General features: G+C 40.6%; 5 protein-coding genes and 1 long non-coding RNA gene across 14 annotated transcripts in view; 1 reads left to right on the top strand and 5 right to left on the bottom strand.

Moving 5' to 3' along the window:
* Positions 1-1,158: 1,158 nt before the first annotated feature.
* LOC143344977 (uncharacterized) lies at positions 1,159-4,747 on the bottom strand. Its single transcript, XM_076771630.1, has 8 exons — positions 4,529-4,747; positions 4,097-4,391; positions 3,859-4,001; positions 3,398-3,537; positions 3,119-3,160; positions 2,845-3,053; positions 2,087-2,401; positions 1,159-1,648 (listed from the first exon to the last, which is right to left on the bottom strand). The coding sequence occupies exons 1-8, from the start codon at positions 4,745-4,747 to the stop codon at positions 1,557-1,559; spliced, it is 1,455 nt and encodes a 484-aa protein (XP_076627745.1). The 3' UTR covers positions 1,159-1,556.
* Kyat (Kynurenine aminotransferase) lies at positions 4,715-9,403 on the top strand. Of its 7 annotated transcripts, none has more exons than XM_076770717.1 (8): positions 4,715-4,733; positions 7,218-7,354; positions 7,412-7,562; positions 7,682-7,918; positions 7,999-8,242; positions 8,352-8,518; positions 8,581-8,931; positions 9,009-9,403. In XM_076770717.1, exons 2-8 carry the CDS (start codon positions 7,218-7,220, stop codon positions 9,063-9,065), a joined length of 1,344 nt encoding a protein of 447 aa, XP_076626832.1. In that variant the 5' UTR covers positions 4,715-4,733; the 3' UTR covers positions 9,066-9,403. The 7 variants fall into 7 exon arrangements, with proteins under 7 accessions (XP_076626832.1, XP_076626828.1, XP_076626829.1 ...); XM_076770713.1 differs by lacking the exon at positions 4,715-4,733 and adding an exon at positions 6,550-6,588; XM_076770714.1 differs by lacking the exon at positions 4,715-4,733 and adding an exon at positions 6,844-6,971.
* Positions 5,182-6,608, bottom strand: LOC143344556 (E3 SUMO-protein ligase NSE2). Of its 2 annotated transcripts, XM_076770720.1 has the most exons (6): positions 6,468-6,608; positions 6,219-6,363; positions 5,928-6,094; positions 5,775-5,865; positions 5,504-5,687; positions 5,182-5,438 (listed from the first exon to the last, which is right to left on the bottom strand). In XM_076770720.1, exons 2-6 carry the CDS (start codon positions 6,295-6,297, stop codon positions 5,339-5,341), a joined length of 621 nt encoding a protein of 206 aa, XP_076626835.1. In that variant the 5' UTR covers positions 6,298-6,363; positions 6,468-6,608; the 3' UTR covers positions 5,182-5,338. The 2 variants fall into 2 exon arrangements, with proteins under 2 accessions (XP_076626835.1, XP_076626837.1); XM_076770722.1 differs by having other exon boundaries at positions 5,928-6,091; positions 6,219-6,504.
* Positions 9,256-12,039, bottom strand: LOC143344558 (CIMIP2 protein CG18335). The gene is made up of 7 exons (XM_076770724.1): positions 11,200-12,039; positions 10,932-11,070; positions 10,745-10,841; positions 10,504-10,679; positions 10,187-10,349; positions 9,665-9,902; positions 9,256-9,347 (listed from the first exon to the last, which is right to left on the bottom strand). Exons 1-7 carry the CDS (start codon positions 11,250-11,252, stop codon positions 9,278-9,280), a joined length of 936 nt encoding a protein of 311 aa, XP_076626839.1. The 5' UTR covers positions 11,253-12,039; the 3' UTR covers positions 9,256-9,277.
* Positions 12,040-13,370: 1,331 nt separating this feature from the next.
* LOC143344782 (uncharacterized) lies at positions 13,371-14,681 on the bottom strand. Its single transcript, XR_013080142.1, has 4 exons — positions 14,490-14,681; positions 14,329-14,398; positions 13,862-14,256; positions 13,371-13,789 (listed from the first exon to the last, which is right to left on the bottom strand). It is a non-coding gene; the product is annotated as an uncharacterized LOC143344782 (long non-coding RNA).
* Positions 14,682-18,736: 4,055 nt separating this feature from the next.
* L (zinc finger protein Lobe) overlaps positions 18,737-24,545 on the bottom strand; it is a 159,647-nt gene continuing 153,838 nt past the window's right edge. For both annotated transcript variants that reach the window (XM_076770703.1, XM_076770704.1), the window contains 4 exons: positions 22,334-24,068; positions 21,175-22,248; positions 20,876-21,100; positions 18,737-20,678 (listed from right to left, as the gene is read on the bottom strand). In XM_076770703.1, the coding sequence (XP_076626818.1) occupies positions 20,301-20,678; positions 20,876-21,100; positions 21,175-22,248; positions 22,334-24,068 (3,412 nt within the window). In that variant the 3' untranslated portion in view covers positions 18,737-20,300. The remainder of the gene's footprint in view (positions 20,679-20,875; positions 21,101-21,174; positions 22,249-22,333; positions 24,069-24,545) is intronic.

Here is a 24,545-nt window from a genome sequence, read left to right as displayed (position 1 = left end):
CAATTCTAGATAAAAAATCATTGAATAATGTAATGTCTGCTAGCGGACTCAGATCTGCCTTAGACGACTGAGATATTGGGAAGTCAGTCGAGGATTATATATATAGCAACTGAGGGGTCTGTCGAGCGCTTGTGAGAGCGCGAGCCCTCTGGTGGCGGGCATAGGAGACGACGCCACAGTATTATAATTATAATTTTCCAATGTTCACCTGTTAGCGTGACAAACGTTTACCTTGTAACACACGAATGTACTATTGTTGATATTCTCGCATCATTGCTTTATCAGTACTTTTTTCAGTCAATTATCAGCGGCAAATAACATCCGTCAGAAACGGTATTATGTAAAAATTTACACCAGCCATTAGCTCTTTCACCGAATGTGTACGCTCGACGTTATGTTAATGTTTCCCCGCGTATATTTCAATGCGAGACAAGCACATCCTTCTGTTTATCACTTCCTGAAATCTGATTTTAATTTTACAGCCCGCTCTAGATTCCTTTTGGCGTTGCGTGCGTAAGTTTCCCACTGCATTCATTCGCAGAAGAGGTTTCTAATCGGATCTTCCAACGGACCTCGAAGCTTTCATAAACAAATAAATTTTAATTTTTTAATAATACCAAACGTTCAGGATCGTCGATCCTGGTTTAAACGAAGTGCTCAAGTTCATACGAAGATTCTCAGCCTTATGATGTAACTTCTCTTCGATATAATCGATGAATTGACAAAATTTAAATATAAATACAGAATCATTAACAGATGGATTAATTGTGTTTCTATTAGATGCCATGAAAAATATTATTATCATTCGAACGAGGTATCTTTTAAACTTTTCATTTAATTTGTACTCTGGATTGTGATGAATGTATTCGCTGGTTAAACGTTGCAATCATTCGACGATCTACAAAATGCACAAAAAATTAAAACAGTACCCATTGTAAGACGCTGAAGAACTTGAAGACGCTCGGTTTCTCAGGTAATTTAAATCACCGGTGAAAGTATAGTTATCAGAAACGTGTTGTTTTAACCGCGCGCAAGAACTTGGCGGAGATGTTGTAATTCCCGTTTTTCTTTTTAAAATAGTATTATCTCGCACTTAAACAACTGTGACATTCAATGTTCCAAGAAAATCCCACGGTGCCGTGTAAAATGTTTAAAAATTCAAGGCGAACATAGAAGTATGAATAAATATGAGTGTAAAAGTCAATCGTTTCCGTTTTATGAAATAATCATTCCATGTCAGATATTTACATATCTGTCCGCGTTAATTCTCATTACTTATCGTTCTTTATACTTTTGTTATTCCTTATATTTAAATTACGTTTAAACCAATTTTTTGCAATCCCACAAAAATATTTAAATAGAATAAAATTCATTGTAAAGTTGTTTTACTTTAAGAATAAACATGCACATTAGAGGAACAGCTGTACGTTTGTCGTTTTATTCGGGTAGTTTGTTATTAAATTAATTTAGTCTCCATACCAACGAAACTGTACCATCAGAATTATTACATCTCTTTCAATACCAGCTTATCTCCGATTTTCTTTGCGTTTGTCCAATCAAACACCAGCTAACCACAGCAAAATGTTTACTGTTACCAGTTTCATAGCAAACGAAATCCACGAGTTAGATATCGAACTCCCACCAGACTCTGAAAGCACAGAACAGGAAATAATTTTGTCAGACGACTGAAATATATAATACAAACCATCCGTATAGATTTATGAATAGGAAATTATTACGAATTCACCACCGTGTCTCGAGTAATTGGGACATATCGATACCGTTGATCTTAATTTTTTTAGAGATCCACGCGACGCTATTTTCCTCTTGTTGACGTTTCCTCACCATAATCGTAATACTGCAGCGGTTCCGTGGAATCGTCGTCACAGTCGTCTGTAACGGATCCGATCTCCATAGCCCCGTTTCTCTCGGGTTCATCGACCTCCTGCTTACCCTCGAACGCAGTCGCCTCGTAATCGGACCGCGCCTCACGAGCCCGTTTCCTGGGGCTCCAACGACCCTTCCCGAAGCCTCTGAGGTCGATCTGAAAAATCCGAGAAAAAGATTCTCGCGTCCAAGTACTAACCGTAATCGTAATAGCGCGGCGACTCCGTGTCGTTCACCGTCTCCTCGTCCTCCTCTTCCTCGTCTTCGTCGGCTTTGTCGCCGCCTTCGTCGCCCGGGCCACTCTCGTCGTCGTCCCCCTCCTCGTCGTCCTCGTCTTTGTCCTCGTAATCATCATCGTCGTCCGATCGGCCCCGCGGAACGGAACGATACACCCTGGTGTTCCTCGACTTCTCATTCGACGGTCTATTTTCGCGTAAGCCGTACTCGTCGAGCCGGTGAGCCTGCAGGAGGCGACGTCGCGACGGTCGCGCGGATTCCGCGTAACGAAGCGTGTCTGCAAAACGCGTGGAACAGCTTGCGTGCAAAATAACTCGGGAATTTCAGTAGAACAATGGGCAGCCACGAGTTCTGAAATAGCACAAGTTCACCAACCATCGTTCCGGGGGGGAACAATTTATTTTCCTATATTATCTTCAATTTTTCATGCGTTCTTTTAGCAGGAAGGTAGGAGCACCTTCTGTACAGTACATCGACTCGGAACTCGTGGCTTCGATTGTACATGCATAATCGCTACAATTGTAAACAAAAAGATTACACATAAGACTTATTTCAATTACAGCATTTGCTAGTAACGTTTAGTAAAATTTCTCTTGCAATTGAATACGCCTATTGGTAGGGAATAGTTTTCTATATGTGATTTCACATTAATTTTAGGTATCGTCCGTGCGTTACAAGGTAATTCGTTAATGTTGTAACGTTGATACAACGGGTGAGTACCTTCGAACCGTTCACGACCGTAGTCCTCGTAAACCTCTTTAGAGTCCAGGCTGTTGCTGGAATCGGGCTCTCCTTCGAAAGTGAATGTTTCGACGTTGCTTGGGATACACCCTTCGGTAGAAATGCAAGGTTCCGTGAACCTGGCCGCTCTCATAATTCCATCGACGGTGTTTACCTCGCAGTAACATTTACCGAAGCCGTCGGGGCAGCTGGAAAAGTTCACACCTTTCGTCACGGACTGGGAATTCGAGGGAACCTCCTCAGAGAAGCTCACCAAAATGATCCTGGCCCGATACAGTCTATGGCTGGCCTCCCCCTGTAAAATTTGTAACGATAAGCGATAATACGGAATCAGAGAAGAAGATGTTGGCTTAAAAACTAAAAAGGAACCATGAACTTTGTTCTGGTGCTAGACAATGAAGTTCGTTAGAAAGAAATCCTTTCTCAGATCTTTGTTTACGAGAATATTATCCGTTCTTTTTGTGAGTCGACTGGTCAAGATTGTATCTACGGTTCGGAAACACCCTATACATTTGTCTTCGTTTTTATTTACGTTACTTGATCTTGGCACGAAGCAATGGCTACCACGAATCCTCCGCCGCAAGTATTGTTACACTTTGGAGACGACCATCGCGACCATAAAGAAGTAATTTCAGCCGGAATCGACGTCCAAGGTCCAATTTCTTCGCAGAACTGAACGTTTCAAAGAATTTATGATTCTTAACATTGTATTTATCTTCCATCGACAGGATGGGATCGAAACGACCTTCGCTATTTTTTTAAAACGTTATATCTTATCGATTCTGGTAGATACTAGACGTAGACAGTAGACATTTAAGTTAAATACATCAAAATACTTTTTAACGAAATTACATTCGATACGATAGCATAGTACAGTAGTGCCCACATAAGTGACCAAGCTCGAGATCGGCCTCGGTCACTTATGTGGGCACTACTGTTTTTCCACAGCGTTGCTGAAATTTTAAAAGCGAGTTTAACGTGTAATAACATTACTGGTTGTCTCTGATGACAATTCGAAGCGCATCGGAGCGTGTGTATCCCTTTGATCGTGGTCGCAGAACACTGTGCGATACCGCAGACGCCGCGTGGCGAACACAGGGACTCTGGTAAAGGATTTAAAAAACACGTGGGGAATCCTGAAAGTGATTCGTATAGAAAATTTCTGGAATTTCAATGCTCATGTTTATGGATGGACCAGGCTAATTATTATTCATGATATATATTTTACAACCTTTCGTTTTATACAATCGATGGCCAGCGAGCGAAATGGAACAGTTGCAACTTGGGGCGTTCTCGCCGAGCAACGTTACGTCGCATAATCGCCTATGGACCCTTGCACTCGTATTTGAATATGGAGTAGCTTCGACGAAAGTGCAATCAACTTTTCTACGCCTTGTCAGTTCAAACGGGCACAAGTCCCAGGAGTGAAGCGTCAGACAGGGGCATATACCGAGAAAAAATTCACCCACGCCGGAATTGTCCAGAATTTCCGATTCCGAAGGTATGTTACGCAATTCCACGAACAACTACAAGCAATATACGAAATTGTAAGTTTGTGCCGTGTCATAATTATCAGCGTTCGTCTTTGTATTCCACAAACTATACACGAGGGTTAAAACTGTATTAAAAAAAAAGAAAAATAAATGTAATATGGCTTGCTTACAGCGCAAAATCCTTCTCCAATTTCTACGAAAGCGCATTGCTGTAAATGTAATTGCCGTACCCAACGTGTTATGTCATAATTCGGTGATTCATCCAAGTCTTTAGATACGAACAGAAATGGGTCCCAATTATTGCCCTCCGCGTTGAATCCGTCTACAACCCGACGAGCTTTTCCACGGGAGAAGATCAAGGCTATTGATACAAACGTAAGTATAAACATAGCCTAAGCATTGACATCATCGAGTTAATATAATGGTACCGATTACAGAGATAAACAATCATGCATAATAACTTGAAGTTGCCTCGTTTTTAATGTTTTATAATTTATAAAAATATTACGTACTGTATACAATACCATTTTAAAAATAATTCCAACAGATGAAATTGTACTTATTTCATATTGTAAAGTTGTTTAAATAAATCGAGGCGTATGATATCCGTATTTATATACTACAGAATTAAATTTTAAGCATGGTAATGTATAGTACTACGTGCCTGTACCATTTTAAGAGATACATTTTTAAATTGTACTCTACTACTCAAATTAGATCCATGGGACAGCTGTTTGGAACAAAGCCAACATTGCTATAAGTGTTTCTAATCACAAAAATATTCTTGCAATGTGAAACGTGTCACAGTAAGTCATGCATTGAATTCAGGTGCATGACACATCATGTGTCTCTCTTTATTTTTATGACAAAGAAATATAAAACCAGGCTTCAGATTTTGCATACACATATATCAACCTAAAATGTATCTTACAAAACATATTGCTTATATATTTAATTTGTACTTCATTTAACACTAAATATCACGCAGGATTTTTCTCAAGATATGTTTTTGTTACAATGTCTGTTCGAAGCTGTTCAAGCGTTACAAAGTCTTGACTTTTACAACCTGCAACAGGACATCTGCAAACAAAATATGATTACAATTATTTATCAAAAAAAAAAACATTTCATAATAAAATCTTTACCTGGTTTTCTTGTTTATCTTCAATATTTGTGTAATAGTGGCTCTTTCATAAGTATGTCCACATTTAGTATTTTTTACAGGATCTTCCATTCTCTTCTTAGAAATTGGATCAATTGTGTTTATGTAACCTCCTGTTAATTGCAATTCAGTGTCACTCCCATCATCTTTTTTATTTTCTACTTTATCTGTAACAGAAGGCATTACATATAATATTTATCAATAATTGTAAAAAGAAATGCTTTTCTTACTTATTAACACAATTGTTGTCTTACCCAATAATGCTTCCACTTGCTTATCAAATTCTAACAATTTCTGTTCATTTGCTGTACCAATGTTAATCTTAGACATACACTGCTTATATTCCTAAAATTTTTGAAAGTATATACCATTTCTATCATGTTACTGTAGCAGTATAATGTATTTACTTGTATAACAGCTTTAATATCAGTCTCTGTATTATCATCATTGTCGTTATACTTGTCTAATAAACGATTTTTCGTGATTTCTGCTGATTTAATTTTTTTATCTAGAATAGAATTGTTTTTTGCAATATCCCTGAGTCTGCTTAATAAGTTCGTCCTTTCATCATCTTCTGTGAAAATGATAATAAAATTAATCTACACGAATAACCTTTAAAGAACTTTGCAAGAAATCAAAGAATCGAAATTTTGTCTTTAAATGTTTATTGGAATTGGCATAACCTTACAACCACTTACCACAATAACAAATAATATTAGCAGCAGTTTTTGTATAACAGTCGTATAATTCTTCGATCACTTGTTCAGCCTGTATCATTTTTAATATCAGGTTCTCGACAGTTATTAATATTTATTTTTTGTATTTACAGTACAGATTCTACAACTACATAATATACTTTAAGAGTTTCTATACGAAGGATACAATTGTTTACTCGACGTACAGATGATTATTAAAAACCTTTTGTACATAAAATAATAAAATAAAACCTTTTTCCTTCGGGCGAATGTTTTTGTTGGAGTCGAAGCTAGTTACTTTCTCGTAAGAGAGTTGAGAAAAATGTATTACAATTTGATTACGTTTATCATGATACATTTACATCTAATCACTGTAATTATCGTCCAATTGTGGTGTAATTATATTAGTAAATATTTAAGTATAAAAACTAATTATCGTAGAATTACATTGTGATTACATGTTATTTAACAAATGTGCAACTCATTTCGCGCGTAAATTTCAATAATGTATGAGCACAAGTTGGATTAATTAATGTAAAAAGCTGTATTAAATGACAAATAATCTACCAACTATGTATATTAAAATAACCGTGAAAAGCTAGGAATTTAAATTTTTTGCAATACTTGTTGCGTAAGACGATTGTTTTGATAAGCACGCGGTCATATTCTAAACATTGATAGTAAACTATTTTGCGACTAATTTTTCTCATTACCTTCAGTAAAGTAAGCTATTACACATTAACTGCATTTCGTCTGGTAAGAAATCATTATATTTATTTTAAGCTAGTATTCGTGATTGCACTGTCATGTAAGTGAAATAAAATTTTAATCAGAAAGAATATAGATTGTTAAAACTAACGAGTTCCATAATTTAACTAATTGCATGTTTCAAATAACTACTTACGTTGATATTATGTAAGTTATCATTTATGCAATAATTTCTTATCGATTTTGCATTTAACATTTTAAAAATATAGGACTTATTTTGGAATATATATTTAGATGCTTGGTAGAACTTGCATTCTTGGAGCAACTTCTAAAGCAACAGTTTCCACGTTAAAAAATATTAGGAATTCTTCTGCTGTGATGTCTAAATTTGACTTGCCTGATCGTTTGAAAGGCAATGAAAAATCAGTGTGGTATGTAGAAGTATATAACTTATGTTTATATAGTTTACAATTATATCTTTATTATAGGGTGGAATACATTCAACTCGGTTTAAAATATAAACCATTGAACTTAGGTCAAGGATTCCCAGATTTCCATGCTCCTGAGAATGTAACAAAGGCTTTAGCTGCTGCAACTAGCAGTGACAATCCTCTTTTAAACCAGTATACCAGAGGATTTGTAAGTCTTTATTTATGCAGTTTAAAATAAATATATGTATATTTTTTTATAGCATTTTAAATATTATACATACTTACTTATCCATTATTGTATTTGCATGAAGATTTATGGTATTTCAGGGTCATCCACGTTTAGTAAATGTTATTGCCAAATTATATTCTAAGCTTTTGAAGCGTGAATTAAATCCAAATAATGAAGTTATTGTTACTGTTGGCGCGTACGAAGCATTATATGCCACATTACATGGCCATACCAATCCTGGAGACGAATGGATAGTTATTGAACCTTTTTTTGACTGTTATGTACCTATGATTAAAACTGCTGGTGGAGTTCCTAGGTTTATTGCTTTAAAACCGGTAAATTTCACATACATTTGTATATAAATACAAATTTTTCTATGGTAGTTGTGTTATTTTTTTATTTCTATATTTTTCAGAAAAGTACAAATGGACCTTTAAGTTCAGCAGACTGGGTATTCGATAGACAAGAATTAGAAAGCCTCTTCAACGAAAAGACCAAAGGAATAATTATTAACACTCCACATAATCCTGTAGGAAAAGTTTTTACACTGGATGAATTGGAATTTGTGGCTAACTTAGCTAAGAAATGGAACACGCTTGTCGTATCGGATGAAGTGTACGAATGGATTGTTTATGAACCATACAAACACATTAGAATTGGTAAGAATTCTTAACAATATTAAAACGTTTGGGATTTCTGAAAATGTTGGAGTTCGATATGTTAACAGATCGACATTAATACGCTCAATCTATACTGAATGTATTTTAGCAACGTTACCCGATATGTACGAACGTACTATTACTATTGGATCTGCTGGAAAAACATTCAGCGTGACCGGATGGAAAATAGGATGGGCCTACGCTCCGGCAAATTTACTGTACAATCTTCAAATTGTTCATCAAAATGCTGTATATACCTGCGCGACGCCAATCCAGGTAATTATTGCATACAAAAGCTGCGATCTGGTTATGCATACAATAGTTTTTAATGTCTATAGGAAGCGGTAGCAGTTGGATTCGAGCAAGAGTTAGCAAGATTTGGTCAACCAGATTGCTACTTTGTGAGCTTAGCTAAGGAATTGAAACCAAAACGGGATTATATGGCCAAATTTCTCAGCGATGTAGGCATGACCCCAACGATCCCTGAGGGTGGATATTTCATGGTAGCCGATTGGACAGCTTTAAAAGATAAAGTTAAATTGGAGGAGGAGACGGACGAGAATAAAGACTATCGATTCACGAAATGGATGACGAAAAACGTCGGACTTCAAGGAATTCCACCATCTGCATTTTATAGTCGCGAACACAAACATCTAGGAGAAGATAACGTACGATACTGCTTTATAAAGGTAAACATTGAATCCATATTGAGTGTCATCGAAATGAAAGTTTTCGTTTGTCGATAATCAATATTTATTTCCCGCAGAAAGACGAGAATTTGAAAAAAGCAGCCGAAATTTTAACGAAATGGAAATCGCAATAATATTTATTTTTATATCGAACGCATTTATAACAAAGAGGCTTATTTCATTGGAAATGATATGTTACATACCTTTTAATAGTTTAATCATGGTTTAACGCAGCATATACTTTTCAAATCTATATTATTTGTTTTCTGTACACAAAAATATAACAATATCTGTTCCACAATGAACGAAGTGTTGGCTCCAACTATACAGTGTCGCACGATACATTTTACGTGGAGAAGTCACCGCGAAGCCATCTTTTTGCATCTTTTGTGTCAGCTCCGAAAGTCTTACCAAATCTGTGTAAACGGATTGTAGAAATAAAACAGTTTACATTTTTTCAAATCACATATAATACAGTTCCAATAGTGAGTGTTTCCTTTTATCGCCAATCTGGTGTACAAACTATAAAAGTAATAACTTTTCGATGTTCTTTTATATAAATTATCTCTATCTTGATACAAGGATAAAGTCACTATATAATTATTATTCCCAATTCCCTTTGTTCGAGGTACCAAGTGTTTGGGAATTCAGAACTGATCTTGTTCTCTGTGATACATCTTATTCAAACAATTTGATTTGAGGACTTGCTATGGTATTGTGAAAATAACGTTACCTGAATGTCTCCCCAGGGACGTGGCCAAGATAATTTGGAATCATTCCAACGTGCTTGTGATAGATCATAGTGGGTTGAATCAAAAGTGGCGGATCAGGTTGAGAAATCGTCACCGGTGCCCATTCCGTGCTTAGTCGTTTCCGGTAGTTCGACGTGAAGTCGCAAAGCGCGCTGTTGGTGGCGGGAACGTTCGATACTCCAAAATGCGCATAACCGTACGGTATATGACCCGCGTATCCTTAACAAACAATTCAGATATCTTTACTCAACATTTCATAAAAGTTAACAGTTCGACTGTTGATACCAACTTCTAGCATTCTCTCGAATGAAAGAATATCGCATTCGTTGTTCACTGTCCGTAAGATCCATCTGCTATGATCTATCATTTGATATTCTTTGCATATTAATTATTATACGTACGATTAATTCATTATTCCAGACCGAAATTGCGAATTAAAACGAGGGTTAGGCAAAACAGTCGAATGTCACGGACGCTGGTTACAACGAACAGCAGAGACTCACGGCTGACAAAATATTTTTTCGGATTCGCATTGTCCATGAAATAGGGGGATGGCGAATGATCTCTGGGCGTTTCGTACTTTTCGTCCAAAACTAAGTTCCTCATTACGCCCACGCGATCGGGCCGAACGGCGAGCATAGGCAATTTGAATTGACTTTTAACGAGCTGTATTAAACAGTTTTAAAAAAGAAACAATTATTAAACTACAGTATCCTAGTTTCTTTTCAACGAAAATTTGCGATCCACAGTCGTGGACAATGAAATTTGTATTCGTTGATCGCGAATAGAATTTCATCCCGTTCGTGTCTGATTCCCTTACTAAACGATCTTCTAAATTTCGCGGCTCTCCCTGTCCACTTTGTATAGCTATTGTTCTTTTAAGCTCGTTAAGAGCAGCTTTATTTTTCAATTGTTGCCGTTCAAATTCAGCGAGTCCCTCTGTGGCCAATACAGTGTATCTCTGCCCCATTCTGGCATTTAGCTTCGGCGTGAAACCTAAGATGATTTATTAAAATTGTTTCAATTTTTCTTTTTCCCTCTTCGTTAATTTTGTTCTGTACCTTCGTACCCTGGCATGGTAGGGTGGACGAATATAGGATCGGTTCTTTTGTATCGCGAGTTTACTATGTCTATATCATTTTTTGGCGGTCTTTGTACCTGATGTTTTCATAAATTGACATCTGATTAGTAGGGAATAGAAGCAGTGATTTTTAATACCGATTGGAGTATTAAAAAATTCAATGATACTTCGTAATCGTCGGTGACCCGGTTCGACAAGATGAGTGCCTCCGCATGATTCACCGTAGGATCCAGAAGTAACTTGTGCGTGGTATTTCCGTACGTTTCGCCGCATCTGAAGCGATATTGCGGAGAATATCCTGCATACCTGCAAAAAAAACCATGTGTTTTATAAAAGGCATTAGTGTAACAGGAATTTACTGTCTCATCTTTGAATATTTTATATATTTTTGAAAGAGAATATGCATATATTTCCGCACGAATGTTAAGCATGTACCCTGGGATAAGGTGGGGTTCGGCTGTAGCTAATAATTCCGTCCCTGCAGACATTATGGCGATGTATTGTTCCGAAAAGATTGTCAATTTGATTAAATTATTTACCCAGACTAACTGGAATTTAACATATTTACGTATTATTACGGACTATTGCTTTCTTTTAAACATTAATTTATTGACATGTTGCCAAAAATCCTTCTGCCACATTCTGCAGATGTAACGCGTGAAATTTGCTTCGGAATTCTTTTTATTATTCCCCTGAGGTTCGTCGAAACAATTGCTGATCTCTGCTAAAAGTTTGGTTTTACATTTGGAAATGTTACCAGAATGTAGCTGAAATTCGTAAAACAGAGGTGCCAGAAGTGCACCGAAGGTGCTCTCTCACACTATGCTAGATCACGCGTCCACTCTCAATTCTCCAAAGCTGCCCAAAGTAAGTTTGGACCGTCTCGTGGGAGTCGAGAGAGAAAGGCTCACACTTCCCTTCTCGCCCTTGAAAAACTAATATCCGACCTCCCGTCAACAGGTCTCCAGTGGCCTCTGCTGACCGCTGCTGACCACTCCTGGAATTTCTGACAACGTATAACGATTACGACTGGCTACTGTTAGTCTCTCCCAGCCTTTGCTGACCGCTGCTGACCACTCCTGGAATTTCTGACAACGTATAACGATTACTACTGACGTCTGCCAGCCTCCACTGGCCTCTGCTGACCGCTGCTGACCACTCCTGTTACTTCTGACAACGTATAACGATTACGACTGGCTACTGTTAGCCTCTCCCAGCCTCTGCTGGCCTCTGCTGACCACCGCTTATATTTCTGACAACGTATAACGATTACTACTGACTTCTGCCTGCCTCCGCTGGCCTCTGCCGACCGCTACTGACCACTCCTAATACTTCTGACAACGTACAATGATTACAGCTTGCTACTGCCTGCCCCTGCTGGACTCTGCTTGTCACTACTTGCCACTGCTAGCCTCTGCTGACCACAGCTGACCACCCCTGATGCTTCCGACAACGTATAACGATTACTACTTGTTACTTCTTGCCCCTGCTGGACTCTACTTGCCTCTGCATGCCTCTGCTGGCCTCCGTTGGCCTCTGCTGACCACTGCTGACCACAGCTTATATTTCTGGCAACGTACAACGATTACTACTGGCTACTGACAGCCTCTGCTGACCTCTGCCAGCATCTCCCGACCTAAGCTGGCCTCTGCAAACATCTCCCGACGTCAGCTGACCATCGCTGACCACTGCTGACCGTTGCTGACCACTTGTGACATGATGTAATATAATATAATATGTTTATATGTATTAAAGTTTTGTATAATGTAAATCTATGACAATAAATGATATTATTTCAAAGAATTCTATGTATTCCCATCATTTTTTACCCCTCTTTCCCTCTCCGAAGTTCCCGCCGCAGAGATTCGCAGAAATTCCTGGAAATGACGTCATTTCTAAGAATTCCTGAAAATTCTCGGTTCCCTGAAACTTACCAGCGTCCCTGAAACTTCTCGGAATCCCTGAAATTTCCAAGAAGTTTCAGGCAGCAGCAGAAATTCCGGCCTGAATTTTTCGGCAAAAATTTTAAAAATCCGTTACGTAATATTACGTAATATTACGTAACATTACGTAATAGCTCTTGAAAATTTCTCGCGGCCGGAATTTTTCGGCAAAAATTACGTAATATTACGTAACATTACGTAACATTACGTAATATTACGTAATAGTTCTTGAAAATTTCTCGCGGCCGGAATTTTTCGGCAAAAATTACGTAATATTACGTAATGTTATGTAATATTACGTAATATTACGTAACGGCTTCTTAAAATTTTTGCCGAAAAATTCAGGCCGGAAGTTTTGCCCTTGCCTGAAACTTCTTGGAAATTTCAGGGATTCCGAGAAGTTTCAGGGACGCCGGTAAGTTTCAGGGATCCGAGAATTTTCAGGAATTCTCAGAAATGACGTCATTTAGCAAATTTTAAAAGATTCGGAGTGTCTTATAACTAAGGGAATGATTTCGATAGGAAAAGAAGGGTAAAAATGATGAAAACACATAGAATTCTTTGAAATTATATCATTTATTGCCATAGATTTACATTATACAACACTTTAATACATATAAACATATTATATTATATTACATCGTGTCACAATTTGTCAGCAACGGTCAGCAGTGGTCAGCGATGGTCAGCTGACGTCGGGAGATGTTTGCAGAGGCCAGCTTAGGTCGGGAGATGCTGGCAGAGGTCAGCAGAAGCTGTCAGTAGCCAGTAGTAATCGTTGTACGTTGCCAGAAATATAAGCGGTGGTCAGCAGTGGTCAGCAGCGGTCAGCAGAGGCCAACGGAGGCCAACGGAGGCCAGCAGAGGCATGCAGAGGCAAGTAGAGTCCAGCAGGGGCAAGCAGTAACAAGTAGTAATCGTTATACGTTGTCGGAAGCATCAGGGGTGGTCAGCTGTGGTCAGCAGAGGCTAGCAGGGGCAGGCAGTAGCAAGTTGTAATCGTTGTACGTTGTCAGAAGTAACAGGAGTGGTCAGCAGTGTTCAGCAGAGGCTAGCAAAGGCATGCACAGGCAAGCAGAAACCTGCAAAAGCAAGCAGAGACTTGTAGGGACATGCAGTAGTAAGTATTAATCGTTATACATTATCAGAAATACCTGTAGTGGTCAGTAGCATTTGGCAGAGGCCAGGAAAGTTAACAGAGACAAGCACACGCTGACAGAGATCAGCAAAGACCAACAGAGGTTAGCAGAAGTCAGTAATAATCGTTATAGGTTGTCAGAAATATAAGCGGTGGTCAGCAGAGGCCAGCAGTGGCAAGCAGAGATCACCAGGGGCGAATAGTAGCAAGTAGTAAGCATTATATGTTGTCAGAAGCATCAGAGGTGGTCAGCAGCGGTCAGCAGAGACGAGCAGAGGCATGCACTGGCAAGCAGAGATTAGCAGGGATGAACAGTAGCATGTAGTAATTGTTATATGTTGTCAGAAGCATCAGGGGTGGTCAGCAGTGTTCAGCAGAGGTCAGCAAAGGCATGCACAGGCAAGCAGAAACCTGCAAAGGCAAGCAGAGACTTGTAGGGGCATGCAGTAGTAAGTATTAATCGTTATACATTATCAGAAATACCTGCAGTGGTCAGTAGCGTTCGGCAGAGGCCAGGAAAGTTCAGCACAGACAAGCACACGCTGACAGAGATCTGCAAAGACCGACAGAGGTTAGCAGATGTCATCAGAGGCAATTAGAAACCAGGAGTAATTTGCAGAGTAAAAAAAGGCAAGTAAAAATACCTGGACAGTCGAGATTCCGAATCGTATGCCGTAGACGGGAGGTTGGATTTCAGTTGTTAAGAGCGAGGAGGCAAATGTGAGCCTTTCTCTACGAGCTCACGTACGCGTGGTCTGGTATGTTGAGTAGGGCACCGGGTGCTGAATCTGGCATCTTTGGCTCGAAGTAATTACGGACCGCCTCGCCGGAGCCGAAACAGCCGCCAAGTTTCTCGTGGAAAAGTTCGTTATTTTCAACAATAGATGGCGCTTATTTATCGACCTCAAACCCCCTGGTGCTAAAACGCCCAAGTTTGTCGTGGAATAGTTTGCATCGTCCACGCTAGATGGATTTCTCGACAAACTTGGACGTTTTAGCACCAGGGGGCTTGAGGTCGGTAAATAAGCGCCATCTAGCGCTGAAGATAACGAACTATTCCACGACAAACTTGGGCGTTTTAGCACCAGGGGGTTTGAGGTCTAAAAATGAGCGCCATCTAGCGTTGAAAATAGTGAACTTTTCCACGACAAACTTGGGCGTTTTAGCACCAGAGGGTTTGAGGTCTAAAAATGAGCGCCATCTAGCGCTGAAGGTAACGAACTATTCCACGAAAAAGGGGCGGCTCTCTAGACTCCCACGAGGCTTTCCAAAACTCTACGAGCTCACGTACGCGTGATCTGGCATGTGTGGAGTAGTGCAACGGGTAAATCTTTTAGAGAACGAGATTTGTTGCTCATAAATTTCATTCTAGTGATGAGATGGGTCCTCAGAAAAAAGGTTAAGTGCCACTGATTCAAAAGCATATTCGTCGTGTAAAAAATAGTGCAAAGCCCGTTCGATGGCGTAAATATTTGGCGCCAATAAATTAGTCGTTCTAAAGAAAGAACACCCATAGCTGTTTCGATGCCATAATCACAGACAACTTGTACCATTACTATTATATTTCAATGAACTATTATATACTATTATATACATTAACTATTGTAGGAGTTATGCCCGTTTCAAAACTGGACCATTCTTATGGGGTTTCTGTCTTTCAATCCGATCAGAATTTATGATGTTCGAAACATATGCATCATCTTTCAGGGAAACATTTCTAACCTCACATTATATTTTTGTTAAAGAATTTTTTTCTCGAAAATGCGTAGGATTTCGGGGGTATGTCTATTCACTAAAAATGATTGTAATTGTCCCCTGCAACTAAAAATGATTTTTCCAGAAAGATTTGAAATATTTTAATTTTCCCTCCAAAATTTTTCTACCTGTTGGATTTTTTTTCTCGAAAATGCGTAGGATTTCGGGTGTATGTCTATTGACCAAAAATGATTGCAATTGACCCCTGCAACTGAAAATAATTTTTCCAGAAAGATTTCAAATATTTTAATTTTCCCTCCAAAATTTTTCTACCTATTGGATTTTTTTTCTCGAAACTGCGTAGGATTTCGGGGGTAGGTTTATTGACCAAAAATGATTGCAATTGTCCCCTGCAACTGAAAATAATTTTTCCAGAAAGATTTGAAATATTTTAATTTTCCCTCCAAAATTTGTCTACCTATTGGATTTTTTTTCTCGAAACTGCGTAGGATTTCAAGGTTATGTCTACTGACCAAAAATGAATTTAATTGACCCCTGCAACTGAAAATAATTTTTCCAGAATGATATGACATATTTTAATTTTCGTCGAAAAATTTGTTTGCAAAAGCTTCGCCAGTCAACAATGGTGTTTTCTGTAATGCGTAAATCATTTTTTATGAAACTGTCTCTTGGCAGTGGAAGTTATAACCACTCCACGAGGAAAATAATGGCTGTTTGTAATGGCAAATACACATAATCGAATCATGCATCCTTTTTAACGAATGCAAAATAATTACATTCCATTTTATACATTTTGTCTTTGCCATGTAACGTTTCATATTTAAGTTTTTATTCATTGCTATTGACTGATCGTTGACAGGGGAGGATAAATACTCGTACTGGTCCACGGCGATTTAAAACAATAATTTATTTCGTATAGAACTATCTTACCGTGTCGCTAAGCCTAGTGGACAAAGTTATTGCATCTGCATCCTTTAAATAATTACCGCTTACGGTACCGACAGATCGATAAAACATGTGGAGTAATAGTTTCTAATACTATTTAACGTATTTACAAAATCTCGTCATCGAGAGACGCTAGTTTCCTTTCTTTTTTTTTCAATAAGAAATAACGATGTTCTTATGTTACAGGCAGATCCACTCCCGCGCGGAATAATAAATAAATGTAATTTTACTCGATACAGTAATGTTAACGATCAACGTAAAGTCTCTTCTAACGTTTTCACCCACAAATAATAGCCACCATGTTACGTCCATCGCGAAGCTATACAACTTTTGCAAGCAACACTTCTTGTTATTATAAAAAATAATATATTAAGCAGGGGTTGAATACAATTACAATATCGGTTTCAGTTCTCGATACAATTATAAGAATCAATGTTATAACTGTTATGACTGATTTCGATTCCGCTTACGATTTTTCAGAACCGATATTATATCTTTCATAATTGTTATTTTTCGGTTCTCTTTCAATTATAGTTCTATACATATAATAGGTACGCTGTAGCAAAGATTACCTCTTTGACACTCGACATAGAATACGAAATATACATACGAAATAAGGAAACCGTGTATTATCAGTTATTAAGTATCACGTAATATTAGTACGTGTTTCGCATATGCGTTAATATTTTCAGAAATTTAATAAGTACCGTAGTGAAATCGATGTAAGCACGTACATACAGAGATTCTAGAGGCCAAAATAAGACGAAAATCAAGAATACCAATTTGTCGATGGAGGCTCCGTTAAAAAGTTATTAACGTTTAAAGTTCTGGCTGTAGAAAGGTTATTTGTCCACCTTCTCGAATTTTTTTCTCGAAAATACGCAAGATTTCGGGGTTATGTCTACTGACCAAAAATGATTGTAATCGACCCCCGCAACCGAAAATAATTTTTCCAGAAAGATTTGGAATATTTTAATTTTCCCTCCAAAATTTGTCTACCTATTGGATTTTTTTTCTCGAAAATGCGTAGGATTTCGGGGGTATATCTATTCACCAAAAATGATTGTAATTGACCCCTCCAACTAAAGGTAATTTTTTTAGAACGATTTGAAAATTTTTAATTTCGCCGAAAAATTTCACACCTTCTCGAATTTTTTTCTCGAAAGTGGGTAGGATTTCGAAGGTATGCGTATCCACCAAAAATGATTGTAATCGATCCCTGCAACTGAAAATAATTTTTCCAGAAAGATTTGGAATATTTTAATTTTCCCTCCAAAATTTGTCTACCTATTGGATTTTTTTTCTCGAAAATGCGCAGGATTTCGAGGTTATGTCTACTGACCAAAAATGATTGTAATTGACCCCTTCAACTAAAGGCAATTTTTTTAGAACGATTTGAAAATTTTTAATTTCGCCGAAAAATTTCAGTATCTACACGAATTTTTTTCTCGAAAGTGCGTAGGATTTCGGGGTTATGTCTACTGACCAAAAATGATTGTAATCGACCCCCGCAACTGAAAATAATTTTTCCAGAAAGATTTGGAATATTTTAATTTTCCCTCCAAAATTTGTCTACCTATTGGATTTTTTTTCTCGAAAATGCGCAGGATTTCGGGGGTATGTCTATTCACCAAAAATGATTGTAATTAACCCCTCCAACTAAAGGCAATTTTTCCAGAAAGATTTGGAATATTTTAATTTTCCCTCCAAAATTTGTCTACCTATTGGATTTTTTTTCTCGAAAGTGCGTAGGATTTCGTGGTTATGTCTACTGACCAAAAATAATTGTAATTGACCCCTCCAACTAAAGGTAATTTTTTTAGAACGATTTGAGAATTTTTAATTTCGCCGAAAAATTTCACACCTTCTCGAATTTTTTTCTCGAAAGTGGATAGGATTTCGAAGGTATGCGTATCTACCAAAAATGATTGTAATTGACCCCCGCAACCGAAAATAATTTTTCCAGAACGATTTGAAATTTTTGATTTTCGTCCTACTTTAACCTCTAGAATCTCCCATTACAATTTTTCCCAGGGGTGGCCGAACTCCCTGTATACAAAACCCGTAATAAAAAAATAACATTACAGAATCGATATAATATCGGTTCTGAAGAACCATAATTGTAAGTTAGAATCGACGTGTCTGTAACAGTTATATGAGAAAGAAAAAGTAACTCTTTCGTATCAACCACTGATATTAAGGTGGCTTGGTTCTAGTGGGAGACTCTGGGTAGGATGACCTTCACTTTATTTCTTTTACACGACGTTCATCGATTAGACAATGAAATTCAACGTTGCGACTTATACCTAAAACTTCAAACAGAATAAAACAATATCGTTACAGAATAAACACATCGTGTAGAGTTCGAACATCAACGTGGACGATAAAATTAACGGTCGACTCGTATCTCGAAGTACCATTATCAAGTTTTACGTATAAAAATCGATTCGACTTTATTACCTTTCGTATCGAGGCGCAAACGATTTCGCGTTCTCTGCCCCAATGAAATTTCGAAAACCCCCGGTTTTCGTCCACGATTCGTTCTATCACAAATACTCTGTACATAAAGAAATCTTTGCGGAACAATAACGAGCAGTCCATAGAAAAACGATATTCCCAACATTTAGCGGAGGATGTGCGAACGCGAACGAACCATCTTCAATAAAAATTTAATCGAACAACAAACACTTCAAATCAACCATAAGAAAGCGTGAAATTAGCAAAATTCCTCAGTTAATATTGCCAAATTCGCTTTGACATCGTGGCACACTTCCAACAGTATCCAACGAGTAAATTTATTTCATCGTACATGCTCCATTAGAGGCATCTGTCTTTAACTTAAAAAATTCTAACTGTAAAAACTCTACCTCATCATCTGACGATTCTCTTCATTGTTTCAAGGTTGCTCGACGACTACGTAAACGGGGAAAGATAATTAAAAGGAAACAGAGTATAATAGAAACGTATTTACAGTTGTATGTGCAGGGTTTTTCATAAATACATATAAATAAGCAGCTAAATCTACACGCTAAAACGTGTCAAAAATGTTATATGAATTTGTGTCTTGCATATCTTAATCTTTTAATTATAGACTATTTAGATAGTCTAATTGATTCTTTTTTCGATCCTACGATTGTACGATATTTGTAGAAACGTTCCACCATTAATTCAAATGTTAATGCAGAAAGAACACTGCACAAAGAAAACCGAATTTAAACGTATTTACGAATAGCTTTGGCGCCATTTAAAGTCCATCGAGTATTCAACGCGAGCAAATAACGTAACAAAAATAGAAAGAAATGATACAAAATGGAGCAGGGACCCCTATTATTTCCCAACGTGTGCGTAATTTGACATTGAGGCACGCGGTGGATGTTTCGAGTATTTTAAAAAATTATAATTCGAAAAATGAGATACGCAGAACATCTTGTAGTTACTTTAGCGTGTAGATTCAATCCCTTAGACGTATTTATGAAACATCCTGAGCATTTATGATCTCAAGTGGTAACGCATTTTTACTCCTTTCGCGAATGAAAAAAAAGAACAAAAAATAGAATTGTAAAATCAAATTACCACTGTAACGATGACCTTCGTAACTCGTTCGGTGCCTAAAACGTTCAGTCGATTAGCATAGTACAGAAATTCGATGAATATCGTTCGATACACGTAGTACCGAGGCGCGCTAAGCGTCCAAACTTCCAGCACCGAACAAGTCAAGGATCCAGTTAAATCGTCCTCATCTTCGATTCTTTTACAGGGCTCGTGATTTATTTCAAAGGAAGTTTTCAAAAGAATCACGATTCCGCCTTGTCGGGGACAGTTTCTGCATCGACCTCCGCTTTTAGCTTCAGATCCGCATCCGCGTGGCTGTCGACTTTCCGTTCGTCTTGTTCCATTTGCTCGTCGACGTTGATCTCTTCGTCCTCCTCGCCAACGTCCGGCAACAACAGTTCTTCCTTCACCGTGACGCCCTCGTCGCAGTTTTGCTCCTCCGCGTCGGTCGTTTTCGCTTCTACGGCGCTCTGCACGTTTCCGTTAGGCGGGGACGTTTCCCCCAAGCGATGGAACGTCAGCACGTGGTGATCCAACTCGGCCCTGAAGAAGAACTTGAGGGTGCACTTGGAACAGTCGTATGGACGAGCACCCAGGCCATGCTCCTGCAGCATATGATTCTGAAACCGGCAGGACGGGAGAGCTTAAAGCCTGTTAGCTACACAGCGTCTTCTAGATAAATTATACAGCACCATCCAGTTTCTTTAATGTTTATTAATCAGCGTATAATAATTTAAAGGAGAGCCTTAACTGGAAAATCAGCCTTAACTGGATGTTCTTCAATTCTTAACATAGAACGTGAAGTATATAATAGTACCTGAAGGCCAATGGGCGCGGTGAAGAGAGATTGGCAGATGTAACAGCTGAGAGCAGCGCAACCGGCGAAGGTGTGCTCTATCAAATGGCTTTGCAATTGCAGAGGACTACCAGCCTCGAAAAGACACAGATGACACCGCAATGCCTCGATGGAAGCCCTTCCAGACGCCTCTAGGTGTTCCTGCCTAACGTGCTGCTGTATCTTAGCTTCCGTTGGGAACGACATCTGGAAAAGAGATGCAGCGTATTAAGAAATTAAGGACATTTAAAGAAGATTAATTTAAAAATGTTCTCCGTTACCTGACACTGTATACAGGTATAGGTATTCGACCCAGATCCAATCTTCTCGTGTTCCGCGAGCCTATGCTTCTCTGCCTCCTCGGGATCCTCGAACTTCACCCCGCAGTCCTGGCATCTTTTGTTATCGTTCGCCTCGTTCGTTCTGTCTTCCATTTTAAACACGCGTTCGGAGTCCCATCTATCCCTGGACCCGTCCCATTGGGAATCCTTGCTAGAGATCCAGTCTCTGTCGCATTTAGCTCTGACGTGCTCGTACGGCGAGTTCAGTATCGGCAGTCCCTGAGAATGACGAATGTAACAAGATTTGCAGACTCTCAGGGACTGTCCACCGCCGCTCATATGATTGGGAGGCAAACTGACGAAATCGTCGGCGGAATAATCCCTCAGGCAGAGACAGCAGCCCGGACTCTGACCTTTCTGTTTAGGGCTGGGACTGGACGTGGAACTCTGCGAACCGGGCGAAGCCTTTAGATGGTACCTGGCGTGAAGACGGCACTCCAGGTCGCTGATCAACGTTTGCCTGCAAACGACACAAGCCGCCGGAAGATGGGGCAGGGAATCGTCCAGTCTCTGTTGGGGGTCCACGTTCTCCAGACTGTGTCTCTGAACGTGCTCGAGGAACTGGGATTCGGAGACCAGGCTGCCGCGACAAACGACACAGGTGTCGCTCAGCTGGATCTTGCAATGCTTTTGAAGCTTGTGCTCGGCGAGGGTGGATCCCGACGGGCAAACCTCGTCGCATATGTTGCACTTGTGACGTCCACCGGGCTCGTTCGAGGCGTGCTGGATCCTAGTGTGGGACTCCAGCTCGGCCCTAGAGCGACACACCTCGCCGCAATAAGCGCACGTCATGCTAAGACTCGACAGCGATTTGTTCTGCAACTTGGCCGTCGCGTGGGCCAGCTTCTTGTGTGCCTGGAGTTCGGCTTCGTTCGCGAACTCTCCCCTCTCGCACAACTCGCACTGTTGCGCCCCTGTACTGGTGTAGTTTGCTCGTTTGTTGTTGTTGTCACGTTGGTTCAAGGAGTTGTTGTTGCTCGAGGCTGGGGAACGGCCTCTCTTCTGGGACTTTGGCTGTAACGAGAAGTACGCTGTCTGTTAGTTTTTAATGAAAATTATCAGGCTGTGGATCTTTTTGCAAATCTGTTGCGATACCCACCTCCTCTTGAGACCTGGGGAGTCTTCCTATTCGTCCGTTCTCCCTGGAGTTGCTCCTGACGCTGGCCTGGTGCTCGCCGGAATGATGCGTTTGGGCGATGTGTCTGTCCAGCAGAAACTCGACGGCGAAGCCCTCCCTGCAGATCGGGCATCTGTAGAGGCTGGTCGAGTGGCTGGCCAGGTGCAGTTGCAGCTCCAGTTCCGAGTTGCAGCAGATCCCGCAGAAAACGCACCTCGGCCCGGCGTTTCCCGTGATGCCAGGCGTGGAGGCGGGACTCCTCGCGACGGGGCTGCTGTTGGACACCGTGGGTGGCGCGTGAACGTTCCGAACGTGGCTCGCCATCTCGGACTCGCTCCTGAAGAAGCTCCGTCCCTCACCGGGCGCGTTCCCCGGCGAGTTCTCGTTATTGGGAACGGTGCACGCGTTGCAACGGTATATCCTGCACTCCTGACTATGCTTCACCGCGAAGTGAACCTGTATCGCCACCCTCGAATCGAAAGTGTCCCTGCAGAGAGCGCATCTGTAGAGATGATGAGCGTGGCTGTCGAGCAGATGCCTCTGTAGCAGGTCGGGATGAGCGTACAGTTTCTTGCAGGCACCGCAGGCGTACTCCTTGCTGATCTGACCGAGGTAGTGTTTCGTCAAATGCGACAGCATCTCCTCCCTGTCTTGGAAAGCGGCCTCGCACTTCGGGCAGGGATGTCGTATCGCGTCGTTTCTGTGATCCGCCTGCAGATGCCTGGCCAGATGCTCCCTGAACGACTCGAAGTCCTTCAAAGCGGCTCCGCACTGGCCGCAGAGGAGGGTGCCCGCGGTGTAGCCGCTCTCCGTCGGCCTGGAATGCTTGCTCGTCAGATCCGCCGGTTCCGAGGCCGATTGTTCCCTGACCTTTTGGCTCCTCGAGCTCTTCGAGTCACCGTAACTCCCGTTGCTCTTGCTCAGGAACTCTCGACCCTCTATAGGCCCGATCCGTCGGTTCTCGCAGTGCTGGAGAACGTAGTGCTCCGCGTAGGCGGCCGCCGAGGCGCAAGGGATCCCGCACAGGGGACACATCATCACCGCGGAGCCGAAACCGTCGGTTCTGTGGATGGAGATCAAGTGATCCCTCAACGAGCTCAGCGCGGAGAACTTCATGGTGCACTGATTGCAGGTGAACGCGTTCTCGTAGTGCTCCTTCTCCATCGATCTGTCCGACTCCTCCTGGTACTTTCTCTCGTGATCCTTGGACGTCGCTTCCGCTCGATGATTCGACGCTTTCTCGCGCTGATAGGCGAGCTGCTCGTTGCTCCTGCTGGGCGACGGCGGCACCGCCACGCTCTCCCCGCTCAGGATCGCCTGGTGCATCGTGTGCACGTGCATCTGCAGCTGCTGCATGCAACTGAACGAGTCCCTGGTGCAGTACATGCAAGCCAGCTTCAGAGGCGAGCTCAGGATCGGCGTGGTCGAGGCGCTGCCCTGCGAGCTCTTCAGGCCGGCTTTCGGGTTCAAGGCTAGGTTCAAGGACGGCGACGGGGAACTCGGAACCGGCGGCGACGACGTGCTGTGCGAGGAAACGCTCCGTCTACCGTAATCCACGTCCTGCAGCTTGGTCGGGCCCTGGGACTGATGATGGTGCTTTTTATGGGACTGCATGTGCGACGTTAACGCTGCCGCCGTGTTGTAGCCCCGCGAACAAGCTGTGCACTGGTAGGGCTTCTGCGTGTCGTGAGTCTTCATGTGGATTTTCAGGTGGTCGCTGAAAGGACACGACGCCATTGAGGGAAAATCGCCGTGCTCGATTCTCTACCTACTGGAATTTTTTTCTCGAAAGTGTGTAGGAATTCGGGGGTATGTCTAATCACCAAAAATGATTGTAATTGACCCTCGTAGCTAAAAATAATTTTTTGAGAACGATTTGAAATTTTTGAATTTCGTCGAAAAATTTGTCTACCTTTCGGAATTTTTTTCTCGAAAGTGAGTAGGATTTCGGGGGTATGTCTAATCACCAAAAATGATTGTAATTGACCCTCGCAGCTAAAAATAATTTTTTTAGAACGATTTGAAAGTTTTGAATTTCGTCGAAAAATTTGTCTACCTTTCGGAATTTCTTTCTCGAAAGTGCGTAGGAATTCGGGGGTATGTCTAATCACCAAAAATGATTGTAATTGACCCTCGCAGCTAAAAATAATTTTTTTAGAACGATTTGAAAGATTTGAATTTCGTCGAAAAATTT

Source organism: Colletes latitarsis, chromosome 8, assembly GCF_051014445.1.
Source record: "Colletes latitarsis isolate SP2378_abdomen chromosome 8, iyColLati1, whole genome shotgun sequence".
Classification (NCBI taxonomy): domain Eukaryota; kingdom Metazoa; phylum Arthropoda; class Insecta; order Hymenoptera; family Colletidae; genus Colletes; species Colletes latitarsis.
This window is presented reverse-complemented; position numbering and strand designations above follow the sequence as displayed.

Excerpts from the sequence above, each read along its gene's own strand:
- LOC143344977 (XM_076771630.1), bottom strand. The coding sequence starts at position 4,747 with ATGTTTATACTTACGTTTGTATCAATAGCCTTGATCTTCTCCCGTGGA. Across the intron at positions 3,538-3,858 it reads ATTGTCATCAGAGACAACCA|TTCTGCGAAGAAATTGGACC; the intron begins GTAATGTTATTA and ends TGAAACGTTCAG. Across the intron at positions 1,649-2,086 it reads GCCGCGCTATTACGATTACG|AGTCTGGTGGGAGTTCGATA; the intron begins GTTAGTACTTGG and ends CTGTGCTTTCAG.
- LOC143344556 (XM_076770720.1), bottom strand. The coding sequence starts at position 6,297 with ATGATACAGGCTGAACAAGTGATCGAAGAATTATACGACTGTTATACA. Across the intron at positions 5,866-5,927 it reads ATATTAAAGCTGTTATACAA|GAATATAAGCAGTGTATGTC; the intron begins GTAAATACATTA and ends CAAAAATTTTAG. Across the intron at positions 5,439-5,503 it reads AAGATAAACAAGAAAACCAG|ATGTCCTGTTGCAGGTTGTA; the intron begins GTAAAGATTTTA and ends TTTTGTTTGCAG.
- Kyat (XM_076770713.1), top strand. The coding sequence starts at position 6,565 with ATGATACATTTACATCTAATCACT. Across the intron at positions 6,589-7,217 it reads TACATTTACATCTAATCACT|ATGCTTGGTAGAACTTGCAT; the intron begins GTAATTATCGTC and ends ATATATATTTAG. Across the intron at positions 7,919-7,998 it reads GGTTTATTGCTTTAAAACCG|AAAAGTACAAATGGACCTTT; the intron begins GTAAATTTCACA and ends TATATTTTTCAG.
- LOC143344558 (XM_076770724.1), bottom strand. The coding sequence starts at position 11,252 with ATGTCTGCAGGGACGGAATTATTAGCTACAGCCGAACCCCACCTTATC. Across the intron at positions 11,071-11,199 it reads GAACCCCACCTTATCCCAGG|GTATGCAGGATATTCTCCGC; the intron begins GTACATGCTTAA and ends TTTTTTTTGCAG. Across the intron at positions 10,350-10,503 it reads GAAATTTAGAAGATCGTTTA|CTCGTTAAAAGTCAATTCAA; the intron begins GTAAGGGAATCA and ends TGTTTAATACAG.